The 25179-nt window shown below is 40.1% G+C and overlaps 2 protein-coding genes across 2 annotated transcripts; both read right to left on the reverse strand.

Annotated features, from left to right (window-relative positions):
• Positions 1-4023: 4023 nt before the first annotated feature.
• Positions 4024-12954, reverse strand: LOC125897241 (transcription factor 24-like). The gene is made up of 4 exons (XM_049590422.1): positions 12234-12954; positions 9826-9978; positions 6811-6975; positions 4024-4751 (listed from the first exon to the last, which is right to left on the reverse strand). Exons 1-4 carry the CDS (start codon positions 12399-12401, stop codon positions 4614-4616), a joined length of 624 nt encoding a protein of 207 aa, XP_049446379.1. The 5' UTR covers positions 12402-12954; the 3' UTR covers positions 4024-4613.
• Positions 12955-14741: 1787 nt separating this feature from the next.
• On the reverse strand, positions 14742-24216 carry ephx1 (epoxide hydrolase 1, microsomal (xenobiotic)). Its single transcript, XM_049590250.1, has 9 exons — positions 24044-24216; positions 21249-21443; positions 20982-21162; positions 20683-20901; positions 19944-20073; positions 19221-19435; positions 18354-18462; positions 17974-18096; positions 14742-16883 (listed from the first exon to the last, which is right to left on the reverse strand). Exons 2-9 carry the CDS (start codon positions 21429-21431, stop codon positions 16676-16678), a joined length of 1368 nt encoding a protein of 455 aa, XP_049446207.1. The 5' UTR covers positions 21432-21443; positions 24044-24216; the 3' UTR covers positions 14742-16675.
• Positions 24217-25179: the final 963 nt, after the last annotated feature.

Here is a 25179-nt window from a genome sequence, read left to right on the forward strand (position 1 = left end):
TTCACAAACAAAGCACTTGTCTTTATCTGGACACATTTTCCCCACAAATACAACATGCTAATGTATTTAGCACAAGCCTAAGGCATTTTACATTGTATAAATTAGCCTAGCGGTTAGCTGGGAATTCCTCTACTCATATGAAGCCAGGGACAACAGCAACATTTAACAAAGGTAATGCGACACAATTTGTCTCCATTACAACTCACCAAGTTCATTGACAAACCAACTGTCTTATGCTAAACACGTCTTCCAAACAAATACAACATGCTAATGTTATTAGCACAAGCCTGTGGCATTTTCTATAATATAAATTAGCCTAGCAACTAGTGGAGATTTCCTCTACTCATATGAAGTCAGGATAAATTACACACAAGACTTAAAATGCTATTTTGTGGAGGCTTTTCTGTCTTCACAATTTATTGTTTCTTACCTGTGAAATAAAAGTAAATCAAGCTTTGTTTCCACTGAGGGAAATGGTTTCAGCTTTCAGAAACAGACAGGAGGTCTGCATTTCTGCGACATGTATTTACATTTCTGGGGAGGTGCACATCAGGCTATGGCAACGCAGAGCCCACAGTGTAGTGGTTATACTGACTGTTTGTCTGCGTAAGCAGCATAAAGATTGTGGTTTAGAAACCTTTTGATGATAATGTTTTAATCTCTTTTTGAGATGTTTTTTCATTTTATTATATTTAATATTTTTTCATGTTTTATAATTTCACTGTCTTCTACTTATTTCTGCACACACAGAGACCTTAGTCTCCGCTGCAGTCTCTTCACCAAACTGTCTGGCTTTGGCTGTCCTTTTGTAACCTCTGCTTTAGTAGTCCGACTCCAGCAGCTCCAAATTAGTCATCACTACGCACGGGAAACCGGGGGCAGCCGGCCCCCCTCTGGACAGATTTATAGTGCTAGCCTTGAACGTTGGACTGTTGCTTGTGGAGCTGAGCCCATCTTGTTCAAGGAGGAGAGGATTTAAGTAAGTCTGGGCTCTCATCAGGCTTCTTCTATCCACCCTACAAACATATCTACATGAGTTATTGGATTGGATTTAGATGCTGAGCTCTCATTTCTGCAATTATGGTGTAATCACACAGCAACAGAATCTAATAAATCATGCACTGCAAATATATTACGAATATTGTGAAAAAAAGAAAGACATTGGAAACTTGATTTTGTTTGTATTGCTAGGTGTTGTCCAGTCAAACTGTACCGATCATTTAACATTTTACTTATTTTATTACAGTTTTACTTATAACTTGCTTTGCTTTTTACCTGCCTACAGAAATACAGGAAACATCAAGATGTCCTTGGTGTTTGGTTGGTTTTATCCGTGCTGGACTATCTCAATCCAGGCTTTTCAAAAAGTAGTGTCAGGTGCATGTAGTCAAAGTACACCGTTCCATAATATAGGAAAAATGTCTGCACACTGAGCAAAACTAGAGGAGGTACCTAATGAGTGCAAAAAAAAAAAAAAAAAAAAGAAAACGTGGAATTACTGCCTTGTGGTTGTACGCCTCTGCACACCAATCAAGTTGCACTTGCAGTTTACATCGATGTCTGTCCAGACTTATATGTAGCCATGATAGTAGGCAATGCTTCAAATATAGATTTTGCTGCAAAGAAGTTGACGTAGATGCTTCACACACAACTTCAACTCAGCAGCACAGAGGAGCTATATAATCAGCACAGTTTCAAAGTGGACGTATCTTACTAAATGTCTCCCCTTCTGTTCCTGAGAAATGACATTGAGTAATTGCCAGAAAAGTGTTTTTGCAGAACATTATGATGTCACAGTGAAGCTGACCTTTGACCTTTTGGATATTAAATGTCATCATGTAATCATTGTATTAGACATTTGTGTGAAATTTTGTCATGAATAGCATATGAATTGTGGTGATGAGTTATGGCCAAAAACATGTTTTGTAAAGCCTTTAACCACCAAAAAATAATCAGTTTATTGTTGAGTCCCAGTGGATGTTTGTGCCAAATTCGAGGAAATTACCTCAAGGCCTTCTGAAGATCTCCTGGTCATGCAATTAAGATGGACGCTAGGTCACAGCGACCGTGACCATTTACCACCAAATTCCAATCAGTTCATCCTTGAGTCCAAGCGGATGTTTGTGCAAAATTTGTAGAAATTCCCTCAAGGTCTTATTAAGATATCACATTCACAAGAATAAGACTAAAGAAGTCACAGTGACCTTGACCTTGACCTTTAACCACCAAAATCTAATCCGTTTATTGTTGAATCCCAGTGATTTTTTGTGCCAAACTTGAGAAAAGTGCCTCAAGGCCTTCTTGAGATCTCCTGGTCATGCAATTAAGATGGATGCTAGGTCACAGCGACTGTGACCACTGACCACCAAATTCCAATCAGTTCATCCTTGAGTCCAAGTGGATGTTTGTGCAAAATTAGTAGAAATTCCCTCAAGGTCTTATTAAGATATCACAATCACAAGAATAAGACTAAAGAAGTCACAGTGACCTTGACCTTGACCTTTAACCACCAAAATCTAATCTGTTTATTGTTGAACCCCAGTGATTTTTGTGCCAGACTTGAGAAAAGTGCCTCAAGGCCTTCTTGAGATCTCCTGGTCATGCAATTAAGATGGACCCTAGGTCACAGCGACTGTGACCATTGACCACCAAATTCCAGTTATTTCATCCTAAAGTCCAAGCTGATGTTTATGCAAAATTAGTAGAATTCTCTCAAGGTCTTCTTAGAATATCACATTCACAAGAACAAGACTAAAGAAGTCACAGTGACCTTGACCTTTAACCACCAAAATCTAATCAGTTTATTGTTGAGCCCCACTGGATGTTTGTGCCAAATTTGAGGAAATTATCTCAAGGCCCTCTTGAGAATAAGATGGACACTAGGTTACAGCGACCATGACCACTGACCACCAATTTCTAATCAGTTCATCCTTGAGTCTAAGCGGATGTTTGTGCAAAATTAGTAGAAATTCCCTCAAAGTCTTTTTAAGATATCGCATTCACAAGAATAAGATTAAAATGGTCACAGTGACCTTGAACTTTGACCTTTAACCACCAAAATCTAATCCGTTTATTGTTGAATCCCAGTGATTTTTTGTGCCAAACTTGAGAAAAGTGCCTCAAGGCCTTCTTGAGATCTCCTGGTCATGCAATTAAGATGGACGCTAGGTCACAGCGACCATGACCACTGACCACCAAATTCCAATCAGTTCATCCTTGAGTCTAAGCGGATGTTTGTGCAAAATTAGTAGAAATTCCCTCAAGGTCTTTTTAAGATATTGCATTCACAAGAATAAGATTAAAATGGTCACAGTGACCTTGAACTTTGACTACCAAAATCTTAATCAGTTCATCCTTGAGTTCGAGGGAAAGTTTGTGCCAAACGTAAGTAAATTCCCTCAAGGCCTTCTTGAGAAAGCTGGTGCTGATTTTGTGTTCTTATGTTCTAAGACTGCCCACTGAGGTTAAATGCAAACAGTGGGACTGTTTGTGCCTGAAGCTCTCTCACCAGCTCTTGTTTTTGTTAGTAAGAAATACAATAAATATGATACTAAGTAGGGGAACGTAGCCTCGGGTGCAAAATGTGCTGGGTCTGGCACTGTGTGTTAGATTGTAAGTAACAACAAACTCACACAAGCTGTTATTGTAGATGGTGTTTTACTCAAAGTAAAAAGGTTACATTCTGTGGCAGCATTGTAATGAGAACTAAGTGGTCATTACTGCAGAGATATGAAGTGATCGGACAGCAGCTGTGTTCCCACAACAGTCCCTCCCCCACTGCTCATCTGTCCATCCATCCTTTCACTCCCACACACACATACACACACTGACTTCATGCGATACCACAAACATCTAAATAAAAAGGATCAAAGCCAAACAAAATACGTTATATTTTTAAACTGACTGAACTCTTCTGATACAGTAAAAGTCACATCTGAAAAAATAAAACACTGTACAACCTTTAAATCAAGATAATAGGCTACACACTGTACCTCCATGTTGTGATTTGTGGTGTTATTAGTCAAGTGATGCAGCTTTTTCATTTCCTTGTATTAAATTAGTTCCTGACAACCTGCTGTCTAAAGCTTAGATATAATGGAATATTTTCAGCAGGGGTGAATCTTAACCTCTGTGTGCTGTGTGTACTAGTAACCTGTGTGTCTATCTGTACCTGTACCAACAAACAAGTCAAAAGTAACAAGGACGCTGTTTTCTTTTGGCATGTTTTTGATGAAAGAATGAACTGAAGTAACCACCAGGCTACTTTGATTTCAAAATGTCTTGACTATCCAAACAGCCAGAGCTAAAAGTGGCCACTGTTGCATGTTAATTTAAGCCCTGTCCTTTATTATTAGATAAACCAGCAACTGCAAGCATGTGTCTCTTTTTAATCTCCATCCAAAACACTAAAAGTTTGCCTTCCTTTTACTTCTGTGTTAAAGGTTTTGATGTTACTTGCTGCATGAAGTGTCACCTGAAGTTCAACTTCCGCAACTATGTAGCTTCTTATTACTGATCACTGTCTTTACGTCACCTTATTCCTCTAGTAGCTATGTGGCTGGTTAACACCGGAGATAAGAAACAGGGTGAAAGTTATGACCCATGCTCTGCTATCACTCTTTGTCAGCCTCTAAGGTGGGGGTCAGCGGGTGTGTTCCGTTCTGTCCAGGTGGAAGGGTCTGATTGGCTGGGGCTCCTGACAGCAGCTCTCCCACGCTGCCACAGTAGAGCAGGGAACGCATGGGCCACTTCTGAGAACAGAGACGGGACACTGAGTTAGCTCCTAATGCTAATATGATTAGCACCATGATGAACTAGTCAGAACTCATCTGGATAAATGTAACAATATGCTGCTTTTGTCCGGAGTTACACCTCTCAGGCTACACACAGGCTGCTCACTGTATTAGCTAGTTATCTAAAGGTGATATCAGTGGTTTTATGTACTTACAACTGAATCAGATTAGCTAGTTATCTAAATGTAATGTCAGTGGTGTTATGTATGTATAACTAGATAAAAATTTGCTAGTTATCTAAAGGTAATATCAGTGGTTTTATGTACTTACAACTAAATAAAATTAGCTACTTGTCTAAAGGTAATAATCATTTTGTGTACTTATAACTAGATAAAATTAGCTAGTTAGCCAAGGCCCTGACACACCAAGCTGATGGTTTGCCATCAGTCAAAGTTGGACCATTGTTGAATATCTGCCACCTTAGGCAATGTGGTGTGTCCCACATCATTGGCTCCAGACAGTACTTGTTGGCCTTTTTTCTGCTGATTCATGTTGAAATTGTTGGCGTTGTCACAGTGGAGTCCGTCGGTGAATGAAATCATTCTGGTAAGCATTTCAGCTCAGTGCACGAGAAGAGAAACGCAAGTGAGGAATGTAAACAAAGAGTTAAGTCAAGAGGGAGTCAAATTAAACTTGTTACATGAGGTAAGATTGTTTTTCTTTAGTCACAAGCTCTTTGGCAGAAACGTTTACTGATGGTTTGAGTTACTGTTCACTGGCACACAACAAATATGCTCTGTTCTTTCAACATTAGATTGTGTTATCAATGTGCTAACTGGCTAACTAATGTCAAGACGATCTTCCATTTTCCCTTTTTGGATGACAATTACAGACGACTGCCATCTGTTGGTATGGAGGGGTATGTCCTTTCATGCAGGTACAGAACATACATGCCTGTTGCCCATCAGATTGCTGTGTTTATGTGCAACTTTCTGGCCGAGACATGACGAGAGACGTGGCAGCAGGGGGCTCTTGTCACCGCTATTTCTCCGACATCTGTTTGGTGTGTCTGGGCCTTAAAAGTAAAATATTAGTGGATTTATTTACTGATACCTAAATAAAACTAGTTAATTTATTTAAAGCTAATATTGGCTGTTTTATGTATTATAATGAGATAAAATTAGCTAGTTATCTAAAGGTAATATTGGTGGTTTTATGTACTTATAGCTAAATAAAACTAGTCAGTTATCTTAGGGTCATATTGGTGAACATAATTACTTATAACTAGATAAAATTAGCTAGTTATCTAAAGGTAATGTTAGTGGTTTAATGTGCATGTAAGTAAATCAAATAAGTTAGTTATCTGTATGTAATATCAGTGGTTTTATGTACTTATACCTAAATAAAACTAGATAGTTATCTTAGGGTCATAATAGTGGTCTTAAGTACTTCACCAGATAAAATTAGCTAGTTATCTCAAGGTAATATTAGTGGTTTTGTGTACTTCCAACTAGGAGGGATAGACAGATAGCTATCTTAAGGTCAGAATGACTGTTTTATGCGCTTCTAACTAGATAAAAATAGCCAGTTATCCAAAAATGATAAAGATGGTTTTAAGTGCTCATCACTAGATAAATTCAGTTAGTTAGCTTAAGGTCATAATGGTTTCTTTATGTAATTATTATAGCGAAATAAAATAAGCTAGTTATCTAAAGGTAATATTAATGGTTTTATGTATGTGTAACGAGATAAAAATAGCTAGTTAGCTAACTTTTTTTTCAGTAGTCATATCATAGTATTACTAAAAGTTTCAGTATCTCCCGACTGATAGATAGGCCTGTATGTCATGGTTTTTATCACAGTTACAGACACATGATTTGTGACTGTCAATCTTTAACTAGTTTTTGTCGTTGGGACCCTCAAAGTGAGAAAGGACCCTAAGCCTGTCTCCCCTTACTGTCTCATATATGATTATCATCCATGTATCCAGCAGGCCAGGTCATGTCCTGTATATGAATAACAGTCGGTGTATCGCATTCAACATGATAAGCAGTACGTTGTTGGTTCTTATCCTTACCTTGACAGGATGCAGGTATCCACCCGGCCTGGACGGTAGGGTGTGCTCAGCAAGCGTCCCTCCCTGGTCCAGTGTCTCTGTTAGGTAAGCTATGTAGTTCGTAGCCAGGACCAGAACATCCAGCTTGGACAGCTTGGTGTCTGGTGGGACTGAGGGCAGAGCAGCCTGAGGACAGACGAGGAGGAATAAGCTCTAAACTGAACTGCATTCACTGATGTTAAATTCAAAAGCATTATGCACAGACATTACACACAAATGCTTGTAAGGACTGTCAAATCTGTGAGTGAGACCTTCAACCACATTCAAGTTTTTGATTCCCTCTAAAGCTGAGTGAACTGAAAATGATTGGTTTTAATACGCAGGATGGCTTGATGGCCTAGTTTAAAAGAGACTTTAGTTTGTCTTTAATAAGTGCAACAACAATGTGTGCAGTATGTCCATTACCCAGATGTGTGATACAGTAATTAGACCAATATTCCCTCACAGGTTTGAGCATCACAGAAAATATGAGTCTTTAAGAAAATGAATCTGCTCATTAACCAATGTGGAGATCATTGTTTTTTACAGATGTTCTCGATACTGAGTTCACTCTTTCACAAGTCAGCACAACAGAGGTTGAGTGGGCTAAACTGTGACTCATTTTTCTTTGCAGATGGTGTCACTTTTTATTCCACCTTACAGTTTTTCTCAATTGCTTAATCACAAAAAACCCACACCCTTACGTCATTCCTAAAAGCACACACACACACTTTCCATAATCGTAAACTGTTTCCACATGTTTCAAAATTTAAAAACTCTCTCAGCAAAACCTTACACAAAAGTGGCCAAATAGCCATCCATTGCACTGTGTGTTTATTCAGCAAGCACATGCTCTCAACATAATTAACTCAAGTCATCACAACCTAAACTCAAATACCACACCTTTTTCCAGGTGCAAACACTAAGCCACAAAAATTGTTAACACACCAATTTGCATTTGCATGTGTTATGGAGCAATGGATCCTAACAATGCTGAAATTGCAAGATAACAGAGAGGAAGAAAACAACAAGTAATCACAGATTAAATTTGTGTGCTGGATAGCTAGTGCAAGATAATGTGAGGTGTTGATGAGACATTATGGCCTGACCCAGACCTGAGATGAGGTGATGGGCATGCTGATGCTGATTAACCTGTACATTTGCAGCATTTGGAAATTGCATTTTACTGTGCATGGACTTCTCATTACACATTTTATTAGTGTGACATTACCAAGGTTTTTCACCAAAACAGCATATACATTGGCATTCACTTATCCAGTAATGTAAGAGGTATTTATTACAGGGCTGTTTTTGAATTTATCTGGTCAGGGTGTCCCTAAAACAGTTAACTGGATAGTCAGTGCTGTAATTTTACAAAGTTTTAAATAATCTCTCTGAAAAAACTTCTACTAAACATTTTGGTAGCAGTGTTTTGAATTAGCCTAATCCCTCTGGTGTGAAGCAAACACATGTAGTCTTTGTTTTTGACAGCTTGTGTGTGTTGTATGAGGGCAACGTTTGAACTGAACCCAGAAGTTGGATGTTTGTACTCTTGGGTGTGAGTTTTTCAAGTTGTGTGTGTGAGAAGAGTTGTTCCAGGAATTATTTCTAAGCAATTGAGAAAAATGTTTTTCAAACCCCACTGAGGATCTCTTCTCCTTATGGAGGTGGACCAGCAGGATGAGATAGACACAATGAATGCTGGATGTCTGTAAACATCTGAAGAAGACTGCCAGGGATGGATCAGGTATACACTGTTGTATATTTATATCTGTAGCTGTTTTATACACTGCAAAACTGGCAAACAAAGTCTGTTGAAGCATGCTGCAACATTTCTGATTAATTGAAGTGAGGTAGCACAGTCCATGCAATAACTAGAATTACTGCCACGCAGTTGTATGCATCCGTGCATCAGCCAAGTTTCTCTTATGGTTCACATCCATGTCTGTGAAAACTTGGATGCTGCACACTCATCTTCCCCCCAGCAGCAGAGAAGATCTATACAATCAGCACAGTTTCAAGGTGGACACCCAGGATTGGTTTCATCAGCTCAGTATCTGACCAAATGTCTCCCCTTCTGTTCCTGAGATATGATGTTGAGTAATGGCCAGAAAAGTGTTTTATGAGAATTCAATTTTATTTCAATTAAATTTTATTTATAAAGCCCAGTATCACAAATCACAATTTGCTTCACAGGGCTTTACAGCATACGACATCCCTCTGTCCTTAGGACCCTCACAGCGGATAAGGAAAAACTCCCCCCAAAGATTAGACAAGATAGACAAGGTCACAGCAACCTTGACCTTTGACCCTTGACCACCAAAATGTAATCCGTTCATCCTCAAGTCCAAGTAAATGTGTGTGCCAAATTTGAAGAAATTCCCTCAAGGCGTTCTTATGATATTGCATTCACAAGAATGAGACAAAAAGGTCACAGTGTCCCTGACCTTTGACCGATGACTACCAAAATCTAATCAGTTCATCGTTCAGTCCAAGTGGACATTTTAAACAAATTTTAAGAAACTCTCTTGAGGCATTCTTGAGATATTGCATTGCCAAGGATAAGACGGACAGACAGACGGACAAACCACTGGCCACGGCTGCCACCGACATGAAGGCACAAAAAGAGCCTTTCTTTCTGTTGTAATGGAGTCTTTATCTTTGCTTAATAAATAAATAAAAGACAATCATGATCCATAATGTAATGCTACCTGTTGTTGGGGATTTAGGTCGCTGTGTTAAGAGACAAAATGTTTCTGTTGGGACATCTGTCAGTGTTCTGAAACAAAAAAGTTGACTATAACTCAAGCTATTTTTTTTCTAGAGTTAGGGCTGTCTTGTATGCATGCACAAACACTAGAGATGTTCAAAATAAATTAATCAAACTGAACAACAACACCCAAGCAAGAAGCAGGTGGAAAAACACAAATGTTTCAGACTTAATAAAAGCACAAGACCACATTTGGAAAAGTGAATGTCTGTGAGTGTCATGAGTACCTGCAGGCTGTGGAAGGCCTGTCGCAGGTTGCGTACACGGCTCCTCTCTCGAGCTGCATTTTCTGGGGAGTGCTGACCCCTTATTGTCCTGGACTGGATCACAGACCCACAGCCAGAACCAGAGTTTGACTTGGACCCACACACAGACTGCACCTGCAGCAGAAGACATGTGTAGAGCCTGACAGTAAAATCAAATCGAACTAAATAGGATCAGCTGATCTGGATTGTTTTGTCCAAATGGGGAAGTTAAAAAATATTGAAACATTAAGACATTGCAAAAAAAGTGATAACAGAAAATTCATTAAAGCTGTAGTTGGTCAGTTTAAAAAAAATCATATTTGCTAAAAAATGTCTACATAGTAGTGCATGAGATGTAATGTGTGCAAAAATATAGAATTTTCTAATTTTCTGCCTCCTTGTGGCACTCATAATGCATAATTCCATGTGAATTAAAACCACTGAGGGCTGAGGAGTCTCTTCTGCAGTTGTCAGTCATGTCAATCACAGCTTATGAACTGCAATCTAACCATCAAATAGACAGAGCTGATTAAATATGAATCCAAATTCTGTTACTGCATTGCCTATTTCTGATCTTAGATGTTTTCAGAAAAATATTTTAGTATACTGTTTAGCTGTAAAATGAGAAAGTTACTCGGGCCAGTGAGCAGTAGGTGGTGGGCGGTGTACCACCCGACTACAACAGGGTCGCCAGGTCACAAACCTTCTCATTTACAGCTAAACAGTGCACTAAAATATGTTTCTGAAAACATCGGAGATCAGAAATAGACAATGCGGGAACAGAATCTTGATTCATATTTGATCAGGGCTGCCTAGTTTGACAATTTGACCTCAGTTCACAAGTGTGATTGATATGAGTGACAGCTGCGTTAAAGAGCTTTTCGGCCCTGATTGGTTGTTTTCATGGTGCAGAGGAGGAGGAGGGTAGAAATTGTTTTCACAGACTATCTCTCTTAAAATACTTTCAGAATATAGTGACAGTTCCAGAAACTACCACAAAAAGTCATTTTTGTAATAGTTAACAAGTGCAGCTTTAAATGAACAATTGATTTTACACTGTTTGACAAATATCCTTTTACTTACTTTAATCAAATAAAATTTCAAATTCTGTTAGTTGGTTAATTCTAAAATACAGCGTCTTTTTGCAGCATGTATTGTATGCATACATGTTGCCACATGGTGCAATGTGAAAATCAGTAATTTTCTATAATAAAAATTGCTAACTTGTACATCTTGCTATTAGACGGGTTAGTGTTAAGAAAAAAATCTATGCTGTGTGACATGTCATGAACCTGATTATGTGACTACATACTACAAACTACAGCAGAACACAACATGCCACAAGCATTCTGGGCAGATGTAGTATAACTCAAGCAACCCTGTTCTCGATCCCAACTCTTCAAATACCAATGTTTGGTCAGTTGCCCTTGGCGTCTGAACCAATGCACCCTTGAGCATATTTATGAGACGTATCAGGCTGCAACCTTAAGAGACACTCAGAGCAACTGACATTGTATGAAAATCAAGAAAAAGTCCCTGGAGGGTGGTGGTTGAGATGGAGGCGTGGGGTGAACACAGGACTTTCACCCAGGAGACTGCTGTTTGTGTCCCGTGTAAAAACAAAGATCAATGTTGAGTTAATTTTAACTAAATAATTTAGTGCGTCACATGATGCAGACATGTTAGTTTAGCAACTTTCATCTGAGTCTTAGGACAGAACTTATCATTTACAAGTACTACACAAACAAACAAACAAACAAACAAACTGATACTTACTGACTTTTATTGTACTAAGAGAAGAAACTTGTGCTCCTTGTTATTAGCTGCGTCAGTGCTCAGAAAAAATGTAAGCTGTGTGACATTACCAGAGAATATCCATGTTTCTTTATTGCATGGTTAAGAAAGGAACACAAATGGATAAAGATTTGTGCATTTTAACCCAGTCAGCACTCCTCAGGACTTCTTGTAAACATATGAACTGTGCTTGAAATGTGCAGACTTGTACCAAAAGACATAGTACGTCCTGCACAGGTCTTCTCTATCATGCTTAATTAGTTCAAGTTAACTGAACATTAGCTGAGTTCTCAATGTTCCATATCACACTCTTAAGTTAGTAGCATTGTCTAACAATCTGTGTTTGTTGGGAAGTATTGCACGATCTCACAAATACTTTGCAAGTTGTTCTTTGATACAGAAGCATTATGTCCCACAGCTTTTTTGTTTGAGATTACATTTGACTGGTTTCATTTAGAAAACTAATTTTAAGCAGGTTGTTTCTATGCCATTTTGCCTGTTAAATCCTGGTATGTCTAAATTAGGTTGTGCAATATCCCACTGGTTGCTCTCAATCATTAATTGCCAGATCTTGGAAACCTGGGTTTCAGACTCACCCACTTCCTGGGCTCCTGGCTGTTGCGTGTGCTCTGCCTATGTCCGTGCAGGGATGCTGGGCTGCTGGCTGTGCAGGGCTGCTGCCTCTGTGGCTCAGCTGTAGAGCATGAGACCAGCTGGTGGTTCGCTGCAACCGACATGAGCCCTTCCAGAGGATTCACCGCCATGGGTGCTGCCTAAGCGATGCAGCAAACTCTCCTGAAGACTTGAGAACTAAATTCACTTTCGTTCAGTCTGTTTTCATTGGCTGGATGGAGGTTTGCTCTCCCGTGTTGGAGATTGTTGTAAAGTATCATTCACTAAGTGTTTTGGTAAATACACTACAGAACACAGTCTGAGGTCATCTTTCCATCTAATCTGAAAGCTTTATAAAAGTCTAGTGTAGATATAAATACTGGCTCGAGAACAGCTGAAATCACTCATCTGATCTCATACACATTCTTTTCTGTAGCTGCAGAGGACCAACAAGCATCTCCAAGCTCTTCTCCAGAGTTCACCAGGCCTCTGTGGGTCCACCCAGACCCCCCAAAAAACCCACAATCCCCGACTGCCTCTCAGTGCATCACCGTCCATCCACAGAATTCCTTCCAGTCTGACCCTCTCTCTCTCTCTCTGCCTCTCCGTCTGTCTCTGCTTGTTTCCTTATCGGGTGAGGTAATGTGGGGAACTTCATGCGGTCCTTATCTCAGCCGCCCGGTCATCCTGATCCTCCCCTGGCTGTTTGGCTGCCAAGAAGAGCAGGCAGGCAGGCAGTCAGGCCTGGGGGAGTGCAGCACTGGGAGGGTGTCCTGAGCCAGGGCACTGGGGGGCTTGGGAAACTCAAAGCTCTGCTAACAACTGGACAGGGGTGGGATTGGAAGCTTGGGGCAGTGCGACATTGAACCTTACCAAAGAGAGGCGGAAGAGCCTTTTGGTTTGTTGAAGACATTCAGGGCATCCCAGCATCATAACAACCTCATTATGACAGCATGGAAAGAACAGGAAGAAGTCACATTCACTTGAACTGCAATTTTTAATGACATAAATCCCATTTTGTGACCATAGTTTTACTCACGCAACCCGTTCTGACTCCCAACTCATCTAATATAAACACTTAGTCAATGGCCCTTGACGTCGAATACCAACACACCCTTTAGCATCTGTATTAGACACACAGGGCTGTGTCATTATCGGAGCAACTAATGCAATATAAAACATAAGGAGGGAGTTAGGATGAGTGGTTACTTTAAACACAGGACTTTCACCCAGGAGACCGCTGTTTGTGTCACCGCTGAAACCAAAAGTTATTGTAACTACGTACTTCACATTGCATTTCGTTAGTAAGTAAGTAAGTTTTTTGGCTATTGTCTTTATAATGACAAGATTGTGGATTGTTTAGCTCAGGACATTTCTCTACCTCAACAATGAGTCTCCTCATCAATTGTTTGTCACGCACGAGACAGCAACAGAGCTCTCCTTGCATCAGCGATGAGGAAAGGAGTCCAGCTGCCATAGGAGCAGAGAAACAGAGCTGCTATGGGAGCCGGTATGTAAAAGCAGAGAGTGGGTTGGGGACAAGTGCATTTAATTCTGGAGGTGGCAAGGCTGGAAATAGGACAGTGGCATGAAGTGCTGCGGGGCAGCACGTCAAGGAGTGCCGTCGTGCATCTAACAGCTGCTGGTGAGGCATTATACATTGAAAGTAACAGGGGCTTTTTTTTTAATAGCTGCATTCACCACTGGTGTGTTTTAGCCTTTAAAGGTTGAGAGGCAGATAATGTTGACTCCAGGATGGTATTCCATAAATACATAAACCAGATTTGTAAAAATTTTAAATTCAGGGAAGTCCTATATTTTCAGAGCCAACAAGATCACCTGCCCCTACTCAAGGAATCAAGTTTAACAAATGTTACCATGGCAACTGATGCCCTAAAACTAACTTGCTTTGAGAGATGTTAATTCAGGCTTTGATCTCAAGTTCCAGTTTACAGGCACCAAATATCAACCAAAGTGCTAACTTGAAATTTTTCTTCAAAGCAACAGCAATCCTGCGTCTCATTTTACTGCAGCCACAAGTCAGTTTGACAGTCTACCATTACCACCACTGTTTCTATATAATACAACAGCACTTCATAGAAATAGAGAGGGCTGTAGTTACACCTGAACTACCATTGCAAGTGTTAACAACCACTTTGTATTGTACTGTGTATGTGAAAATCACAGCTGTCTCTTTAAGGTTTAAATGTGCTGCTATGTTGATTGTTAAAACCAGGTTGGTATGTTAGCTCCACCATCACTTTGAGGAATGGCTTAAACCCTAATCAGCTTTTCAGGCTAACTAACGTCAGGCTTTTGACAATAGGACTGACTTTTTTAACCTCTTTCATAGAATAATGTCCAGGAATTGAGTAGACACAAAGAATAACTGAACTGTAAATAAAGCACACACACACAACACATGAGATGTGGCTTTGCCAGTGGAGCTGTGGATGCCTCAGAGACTAACTGATAATAACAGATTAACAGTTAGGACAATGAACTACTCAAGAGTCAATTTTATTTGGTCAAAGACAGCACATTGTGTCACAATCTGAGATACAACAGGTCACCCTGGAATGGTCGCATACACTGCAATTCATTTAAACTGCATAGCTTTAAAAGGAAATGATCTGACTGGCATTTTATTGTGATATACATTCTGATGCCCATATCATGAAAACACCTTTTCATTGTTCTAAATATAACTCAATATTTTTCATCATTTAATTCAGAAAAAACTTGTCTCACAGCATTACAGATTTATTCAGTCTTTTCAAGATCAACACGAAGAGCACCTATCACATTTTAACTCCTGATTTTCAGAATTGTTGAGGCCTTTGCTCACCTGAGTCTGACGCGTTTTATTCTTCTATTTGTAGCAACTATTCACAACACGAAACAAACTGGAAAGACATTTTTTGTCCTTTGCTTCTCTGGAGTTACCTCCCTGTCTGTCGCACCACGGCTGAAGGGGCTGAGCTGTCCACCCTCTCTGTCTCTACACTGTCCCTCTCTCTGTCTGTGTGCCATCTTTACCCTCTATTACATCCTCCTTGTCATCATCACCATGATCCACCTGAATATTCCTATCTGACTGATTGAAAGTAGGCTGTCTGAGTTATGAAATGATACTCTCTCTTGTTGCGAATGTGTCCCACAGCCACATTTTCTTCACTGCTTCTTGGTCAACAAAACCTCTGCTTCTAGTCTCTGTAGTCATAAATTGTCGTGCTTAAAACTAGCAAATCAAGGTCAATCAGTGAGAATCCTACTTGCCATACCCATCTTTCCACTGTATTTGGCTGCCAGTTAAACATCTATCATCATTTCATAAGCTGTCAATGTTGACTGTTAACTGTCAGCGCCTGCTGCAAAGCTGCTCTGCTCCTGACATTTAGCTGGCTAGCTTGCTTGCTAGCATCTAGCTACCTGGTGCTAACTCACAACACACATTTTAGAAAAGGAAAAGACCACCAGCTAAGCTTACAGAAGCTCAGCTGCAATTTATTTTAGTGACATTATTATTATTACTATTGCTGTTGTTTCATGCTACTATTATTAGTAGTTGTAGTAGTATTTATGAATTATGCAGTAAAGTACAAAAATACATCCAGAGGGTTGATTTTAAAGACAGCTTGCAAAATGGGGCCCCAGCCATAAGCTAAAGCTGACAGGGGGGCCCTGGTATGAACCCCTGCTTTAAAGACATCTGACTTCAACAAAGATTTTAAACTGCTAACATGAGTTATGAATAGATTTGAAAGGAAAAATTACAATAAAATCAAACAACTCAGGGGTTTAAGGCGATAATACAGCTTCGTGTTTGAGGCTTTGTGTTATCAGTTGGAGGAATGTCTGGCACCTTGTCCAGGCTGTCAACACAATAACAACAAGCGCCCCCTGACCTCCCATCTGCAGCTGCGTAGTAAACTGTTAAAGGCTGGAGGAAGTTGTGAGGAAGGCAGGAGGTCTGTCAATGTATGGTACTGATTTCTGGCTCCTGGTTGACAAGCTGTAAACATGTGTCCTTTATGTAAAAAAACGTGTATTGCTTAAGAGTTAAAAAGAGAAAGAACTATACGGGAAGTAGCTTCATTATTAGCTGGGTATTTTACAACTGCTCAATTTCTTTGCTTATTTTCACATACAACCACCTTCTTTGATTGCTGTACAACCCAGCTGTTCTCACTAAAACACACAAGTCAACAAATCCCATCAATTCACTTTTCGCTCTTTCTGCTTTGCTTCTTTTACTGTTCAACTTTCAAAGTAGAGTGAGACTGGCTCAGTCACAAAGACTTGCGATTAAGAATTTCACTTTATAGAGCTATGTTATCAACATACATGTCTACTTACTGCTTATCAATACCTTCATTCAGCACTTTTAGGTCATTAACCTGTTCATAAGTCTGCCCCCCCCTTCCTATTTCATCTTCTTCTCCACTGTCTTAGTGAAGTTCTGGATGTCCTCGGCCATCAGCTGGGGCTCCTCCATGGCAGCAAAATGGCCACCACGGGGCATGGCCGTGAAGGTCACAAGTTTACGGTATTTCTGTTTGACCCATAGTTGGGGAGTGTGCATCAGCTCATTGGGGAAGCAGGCAAACCCAGTGGGGACGTACACAGGTATCCTGTGAAGAGGCAAAGATGTGTTAGAATATCACAAGGGGATGATTTTAACACTAGATGCCAGGGGTGGACTGGGATAGAAAGTGGGCCCTGGCATTTCAGACTGGCCCACCACACGTTATGTACATATAGATATGATGCAAAGATTCAGCTTTGTTTTAACATTGGAGGGGAGACAGACTGTTAATGACTGGTCAGACAAAAAAAAAAAAAAAAGACAGCTGTGTCGGCCCAAAATGCATGTCCACCCAATTGCCCAGCAAGCCAGATTGCCAGTCCACCCTTGCTAGATGCTTACGTATGAAGCTAGTGCCAACTTTTGGACATGATAAAAAACAATTTCAACAAGCTATTCGAAAGTGGACCTCAGTGTGATGTCTCCACTGGAAATATTAACGATATTCAGTATTACAGTCTCGAATTCAGGTTTATAAAACAGATAGTTCCAGTAATTGGTTATGATAAACCATGTTTGAAGACATCGTAAAATTCTCTATACATACATCTGTGACTGCATTACAGTTTCAGTACTGCTGCACCAGTAAGGCACCACCATCATCCGCCAGGACGAGAACGGTTAGATGAATGCAACACTGTCGTTAGATGAATGCACCAAGAATTCCGGTGGAGAAAAAAAAGAGCCTATTTCTCGTTTCTTTGGAGAAATACCCGTAGTTGCTGCCGCCCAGTCCACCGCAGTTTATCTATATCCAAAGCCGACTACACCAACAATCTATGGTAAGTTAACAATGTAACTTAAGCTGGCTTGCATGTTTTTATTTGTGGCTTATCATGCTCACTTTTCTCTAGCTACGCTGTCAATTGCTAGCGATATCATTTTTCTTACAGTGTAGCTTGGTTACTCAGCAAGCAACCAGGCTACACTAACAAAAATGATACTGCAGGCAAGTGACAACAGCTCGGGGAAAGTGAGGATGGTGCTTGCCGATGATAGATACATATGTGGTTAAAATATAACTGCATTATTTGAATATTCAAATGAGTTCGCACACCATAACACTGGTTCACCATTTGTGTTTTGCATCGCTCAGTGAAACCAACTGGTCACATTAGACTCTGGCTGTCACTCACTTAGCGTGAGGCTGGTTGAGGCCTTTGCCAAAGTTTTCCTTGTAGAACCTCATGGAGGAGATGATGCAGCCAGACGTCCAATAGATCATCACATTAGTCAGCAGGTCATCCAGCGAGAACTTCCTGCAAGGCACCACACACAAGATTTCATATGACAGTAATGAGGCAACTGAGTGGTACCCATCATTCATCCGTATATTCTGTAACTGAACATATTGGATTGGTGCTGTGGCAATCTGACAGTCCCATTTAACATCAGGGCTTGGGGACTATATGCTACAACTAATGATGATATTTAGAACTTCATACATCTTCATACTGGAGGATAATGAAAAAGGATGTGGTGATGGCTAATATCAGCACTGACACTATGTATCTACCTGGTGAGTCCTCCATCCTCCAGGTTCCTGAAGTCGCGGCTCGTCCACGTGGAGAACTTCTCCAAAATGTAGGCAGCCATACCCACTGGGGAGTCATTCAGTCCTCGACCTGAGGGGAAATTAGTTAGAAATGTTTTCGATAATAGATTTGTTGAGAATAAACAACTATAATAATAACACAATTTAAGCTTCCATGACTCTGTTTCAACTCTGGCCAGTCTGGAGTTTCATGTTGCAATGTGCAGCTTGCATGTTGCCAGGTCCTTGCCAACCTGTGGAGCTGCGAAATATGAAGCCAATGCAGAAGTGACAAAAACTGCAGGTCCTCTGATGGCCACTAGAGGCTGGCTCTAAAAACAAGTCAATCCACAATCAACTATCACAGTGACAAAGTTGATTAGGTAATGTAACCATGGCGTAACCCCAGATTAGTAGAGTATGGGCGTAACCTTAGCTGTCTCGATTTCAGTGTGTTTACAGTTCATGAAAGATAACATTTTGGTGCCTAAAAGGTTTTGTTCAGCATTTGGTTGAACTAAAAGACCCTGTAAGTCGTCAGATTTTCAGTTTTTCCAGTAAGTACATTTTGTTTTAATGATTTTAAGCCTGTTTTTGCTAGCAAACATTAGCATTAGCATTAGCATAGTTAACCATAAATGCTTCTGGCTAACCAAGCTAGCAACTAGGATATGGGTTAGCTCCACCCTCATGTCCAAATACGGTCACCTCTTATGACTTCTGGCTGCAAAAATTCAAGATGGCAACAATCAAAATGCCAAACCCACAGCTTCAAAACAGGAGTCCACAAACCAGTTGGTGATGTCACGATTGCTACATCCATTGTTGTTATACAGTTATTGTCCTTACCCACGGTGTCAGGCTTGGTGGCCTGGATGTGCATGTAGCCAGATTCCTTGATGGGCTCCACCACCTGTCTCTCCATGGCGGGGTAGAGATGCTGAATATCCATGTCAGTGAAGCCGAACAGCTTCGGGAAGCGACGGCCGAGCATGATGGATAAAACCATGGTCAGCCCCGGCTTGGAGGGCGGGGCAAAGTTCACATGCAGGCCCTTGACTGTCCTGAGGTATGAGACAAAACAAACAACAGAAAAACAAAAGGCTGTGTAGTAATGTTTTAATACCTTATTACAGATCTAGATGTTTCATTTTCTTTGGCGGTACCTATGGCAATTGGCAAACTAAGGCTTGAAACCAGAACTGTGAGCAGAAGTAGATAAAGAAAGGGGTTCAGCATATGTTTTGTGCATGTAGTACCTTTGAGGTTATTCTGGAGAATATTGTTGACAATATTTTCATTGTTTTGGATTGTTGAAATAATAATAAAATACATTTGCATAAAGCAAGCACATTTGTCCACTCCCATGTTAATAAGAGTATAAAAACTTGAGGAACATTTAGAACAGATAAAAAATGTGCGATTAATTTGTGATTAATCACGAGTTAATGATGGACAATCATGCAATTAATCGCAATTAAACATTTTAATCGATTAACAACCCTACTTTAAACATTTACAAAAAAACTGTGTGTGTGTCACACATTAAGGAATTTCTTGTGTGTGTCTTACTTGGGCTCCAGCTGAGCCATGTTGGTGGTGACCAGCCAGCCCCAGTCTCCTCCATGAGCGTAGAACTGCTGGAAGCCCAGACGCTTCATCAGTTTGTGGAAGATGTGTGCCGCACAAACTGAATCAAAACCTGTTCGCACACACAAACACGTGAAGAAACTGCAGTTTGAACCCCCCCCCCCCTCCCAAAAAAAAAAAAAGATGAGTTAAATATTTCCACATCAATACAAAGTGGCAACCGTCAGGGCCAAAAACTGCAGATCCTCAAATGACCACTTAATGCTGGCTTCAAAAGCAGATCACTGCCCATGGATCTCCATGTTAAAATGCCCAACTGTCTAGCATAAATCAACATGTTTACAGCCTGGTACAAAAAAAAAAAATGCATCGGTCTCTATAGCTAATTTCCCTGCTCATGAAAACTGTACAAAGTGAATTTTTATATAACTCACCCATTTAAATTTTATAAGGCTTAAAGTTATGCAAAATTAAGGGGCATGGATGCTTTAAGTGACAGGCTGTCTGCTAGGCGTCTCATTTACTAACTGCTCAGCTACACTCTCTTGTCCAAATATGCTCACTTCTGGCTCCAAAAATCCAAGATGGCAACTGCCAAAACTACAAACTGGAAGCTTCAAAATGGGACTGCACAAACAAATGGGTGACATCATGGGGGCTTTGTCTCAGATCTTAGCATTAATATTCTCCCATGTCTGCAAGAAAAGATTTCAACACTCACCTTTCTTGTGCGGGGCCTCTGAAAACCCGTACCCTGGTATGGAGGGACACACCACCTCAAACACAAGGTCGTGTGGGTTTGATGGTTCTGTTAGCAGAGGGATTAATCTGTAGAACTCATAGAAGGAGCCAGGCCAGCCGTGAACCATTATCAGAGGAATAGCAGTAGCTCCCTCCGGCACCTTCTTGGGCTTCACATGCAGGTAATGGACATCAATGCCTGGATGGAGGTTCAGAAAGTAAGAATTGGTTAAAGGTAGGACATTACTCTTTATGAAAGTGTCAGCAGTGCAAACTCACCTTCAATGTTGGTTTTGAAGTGGGGGTACTGGTTGAGTTTGTCAACTTGTCTCCTCCAGTCAAAGTCATTTCTCCAGTAAGAGACCACCTTCTGCAGGTACTGGGAGTTGAAGCCATAATGAAACTGGCTGTCCTCTAGTGAAGGAACAGGGCGAGTCTGGTCTATCCTCATGTACAGGTCCTGATGAAAAGAGAGGAGAGAGGATATGTGGAGGCATGAGTAAATGCTATGGAGTGACTATCTTGAGGGACAAGAGGGAATCTAACCTCCAGCTCTTCATCACTGGTGGAGACTTTAAAGGGGTGAATGGTGACGTCCTCCCCGCCTTCAGGGGGTGCTCCAGCTCCCCACCAGCCATCTTCTGTCTTAAGAACCTGGGTCCTGCTCCTCTGAACCAGGAAGAAGATCAGTCCTCCAATCACCAGAGCAACCAGCACCTCTGTGAACATGGTGCTCAGTGTCTGTGTCAGGACAGGGGTACAGAAGTGGGCAGGGGAAAGAGGATATGGGGAAGAGATCATCAGGTCATTACGATGAAAAATATTTGTCAATAGATATTTTGCATGGCTGAACAACAAAACTACACCATTAAAGTATTCTTAATTTGGATTAAAAATTGTAGTTGACTTAGGGACTGTTCCTTATGTATAAGGGGGAATGCAGTGGTGTATAACAGAATTTGATAATTACAATTAATTTGAACAATATTGAGATCACAATTTTTTTTTATCATAATTATTCATTGTTTGTATGGACAAAGTATTTTTATCACACTTTCACATTTAAATAAAGAGAACACCGCTTTCACTTCCATGTTATATTCCTGCTAATGTACCAATCTTTGCATCGAAATAAGACTGGTCCTTAATCACAGTGCATCTCCTTGAAACAAAATATAGAAAATAGAAATAGAAAGAACTTTATTCATCCCCAAAGGAAAATTCAGCTGTCCAGCAGCTCATAAAAGACAAAAAACAATAACCACATTTCCCCTCATCAACAACAACACAGTGCTATTCAAATAGACAGAAAATAAAATAGGTCAAAAAAAGTGTATACATAGAAATTAAATTAACATAAAATTTTAGAACTGTACCAAAACATTTTTACCCAAAACTAAACTCGACAGATTGCTGCTTTCACTTTTATCATGTGCTGCATTCCTGCTAATTAACAAATCTTTGCATCAACATAAGACATATAATAAGGTAAAATAAGGTCTACACCTGAATTCAATGCATCTTCCGTAGACACATATCTGCCACATACTTTTTCACTCTGCTATCTGTCTGAGTTGATGCTAGACAAAGACTGGGATTAACAGTAACATTAGCAACGTTATTCTTCTTGGCCTTCACTCATTCATCTTACTGTAGATTGTGGTGTTTTTTTTCAGATGGTTTAACAACTTAGTTATGTTTTTTGGGCGCAGCCACATCTCATGCACTCTTTGCATATGATTTGTTCTCTCCTATGTCCAAACAACAGATGATGATGGTTGATGATGGATAATTTTGGTTTTGCCCATCTTCAATCAAACATTAGGAGAGTTTATCACAGGCTGCTGCTCATTTTCTATGAACTGAGCATGCATTGTAAGTGTCAGTATCGCAGACGATCATGTTCATTTAATTTTAAGAAGCCAAAATTGTGATCGTGATTAATATCCCATTAATTCTGCAGCCGCTGAGGGGACTTCTGTTTTCTATTTTGACTGAGGGAAAGGACTTTTCACAGTTGTATTTTGTATTTATTTTAAATACCCTCTGAACCCCAGATGCTGCTGGCAGCTTCGAAAAGCATGTTGTCTTTTGAAGTAGCCAAAATGACACTATTTAATATAGCCAGAAACTGAAAAAAAAAAAAAAAAAAAAATCCACAGATTTGGTTCTTGAACTTATCATGTGCAACGAAGGCTTCAAAACCACTTATTCTACATGTCTCATTTAAAGCTTCCCCCAAAAGAAACTGTTTTCACTAACCAGATCCTGTAAAACACATTCAATCCTGCACTCCAGCCTGCATGACAATCCTGAGAAAAAGATTTTCTCCCATTTTCACCGTTTTACTTTTAAACATCAAGTTTGAAATTTAATAAAGGGTCATGCATTGTCCCTCAGTCTCTCTGCGAGGCTCAAGGACAAATATTTGTAGCTTTGGGGAAGGTCAAGATTAAAAAAAAAAAAACAGCAAACAAAAATATATCAAGTCACACCTCAACCACACTCCTCCTCTGATAAATAAAGCAAAGTCCCTTATCAGTCCATATGAAGCATGGTAATCTTAGAATCTTGAAGAATCTTAATTAAACTAACTGAACCCCAAAATGCCTGTGAGTGACTTTCTCTGACAGTGGTGTGGTGCGATTCTGGAGCAAAATGTTTTCATCAGTCATGAGTTTAGAGAAAAGGCAGCCAAACAAAAGTGTCAGTGTTGTTGTGGTGGGCTGACAGGATTAGGTAAAGAACAGGGCTGACCAGGCCCCTCAGTCACAGCTGCTGAGCCCTGCATGACAAAGCTTTTCTCATTCAGCAGAGCTACAGCCATGTCTACACACCAACCGTTATACCACTATGCTCTGTTGTAACACTTGTGTTGCTACATGTTACCAGGACTTGAATCCAGAGATACCGCAGCTCAGACAGTCGTCCAACAGAGGACAGGTCTGGACACTCACACTGAGAGGTTATATCACCAGCCACAGACCAACACTGTCATAAACTGTCTATAATCTGTGTAACATGTCTGTGTGCTACAGCCTGACTAGCATAGCAAAACAAGACACAGGCTAATGTATCACAGGTGTTCACTTTATATGTAGCTAGCTAGCGTAACTAACTACTAACAAACTATCAAGTAAGAGGGTCCACTTTCACGACGTACTTTTTATACTGAAGTTAACTGCGCCATGTTACCGTTACTTAAAGCTGCATTATTAGGCTATATAAAGCTACACTGGCGCTAACATAACGCCACAGCTTGCAACTTTACCTTTTTAGCAATGATACAGTCAAAAAGCATGCAACAGTCACCAAAACTCACGGAGGACAGAAAGTTTTACCTGAGGCTTGTACTGCGAAGCAAGTTTCACATACCCAGGAGGATATCTTGTCTTTATCTGGCTTCACTAACCCTGACACTGGCTGTCAAATCACTAGGTGGTCATCCAGTAGTTCAGTCAACTCTGGGTTTGTGTTCTCAAGCCACGAGCGCGTTCATGTGAAAGAGGCGGGGTGTTAGGGACTGTTCGCTACTTGTGAGGGGACGGGGTGGTGCAAAAAGAGGAGGTTTGTCTAGTAATTTTTATAAAGCAATAGGAAGGGATTTATGTTTTGTATTTTGGTTTAGGGGAGGGGCATACAAATTTAAATCGTAGTTTTTCTCCTGTTTCACTGCAGATTTTTAAAGAGAACATGCCCCCCAAATATAGCAGGTTCTTTTTAAAACAATTGCCAAAATTGCACCATTTATCATAGCCAGAAACTGTAAAAACAGAAATAGGAATTGGATTTTCAACTTTCTGACAGTCCTTGGATACATCATGTGCGACCAACGCTTCTGTAAAAAAAAGAAAAAAAAAGAAAGAGAGATACCAAGTCCAATAATAAGGTGAATGAGTACAGTTACAGCCTTCAACAATCCATACTCTTCATCTCTCAGTCACGATGGATAACGTCATTGAGGGATACTAACTCAAAACCAAACAGAACACTTAAAATCAACACTATTTTACTACATTTTGTAATTTGTAGACTACTTAAGTAGCCAAACATACCCCATACATCACATCAAAGTGTAGTATGTGGCATATCCGATGTACGAGTTATTACCTCATTGTTTTGAGTTAGTATCCCTCAATGATGTTATCCATTGTGACTGAGAGATGAAGAGTATGGATTGTCGAAGGCTGTAACTGTACTCATTCACCTCATTATTTCGACTTAGTAAAATTGTTTTGAGATATAGTATCTCATTATTTCGACTTAGTATCTCATTATTTTAAGATAGTATCTCATTACTTCGACTTAGTGTCTCATTATTTTGAGATAGTATCTCATTATTTTGAGTTAGTCATTATTTTGACTTAGTATCTCATTATTTTGAGATAGTATCTCATTATTTCGACTTAGTGTCTCATTATTTTGAGACAGTATCTCATTATTTTGAGTTAGTAAGTCATTATTTCGACTTAGTATC

The sequence above is a fragment of the Epinephelus fuscoguttatus genome, linkage group LG11, assembly GCF_011397635.1.
Source record: "Epinephelus fuscoguttatus linkage group LG11, E.fuscoguttatus.final_Chr_v1".
Lineage (NCBI taxonomy): Eukaryota > Metazoa > Chordata > Actinopteri > Perciformes > Serranidae > Epinephelus > Epinephelus fuscoguttatus.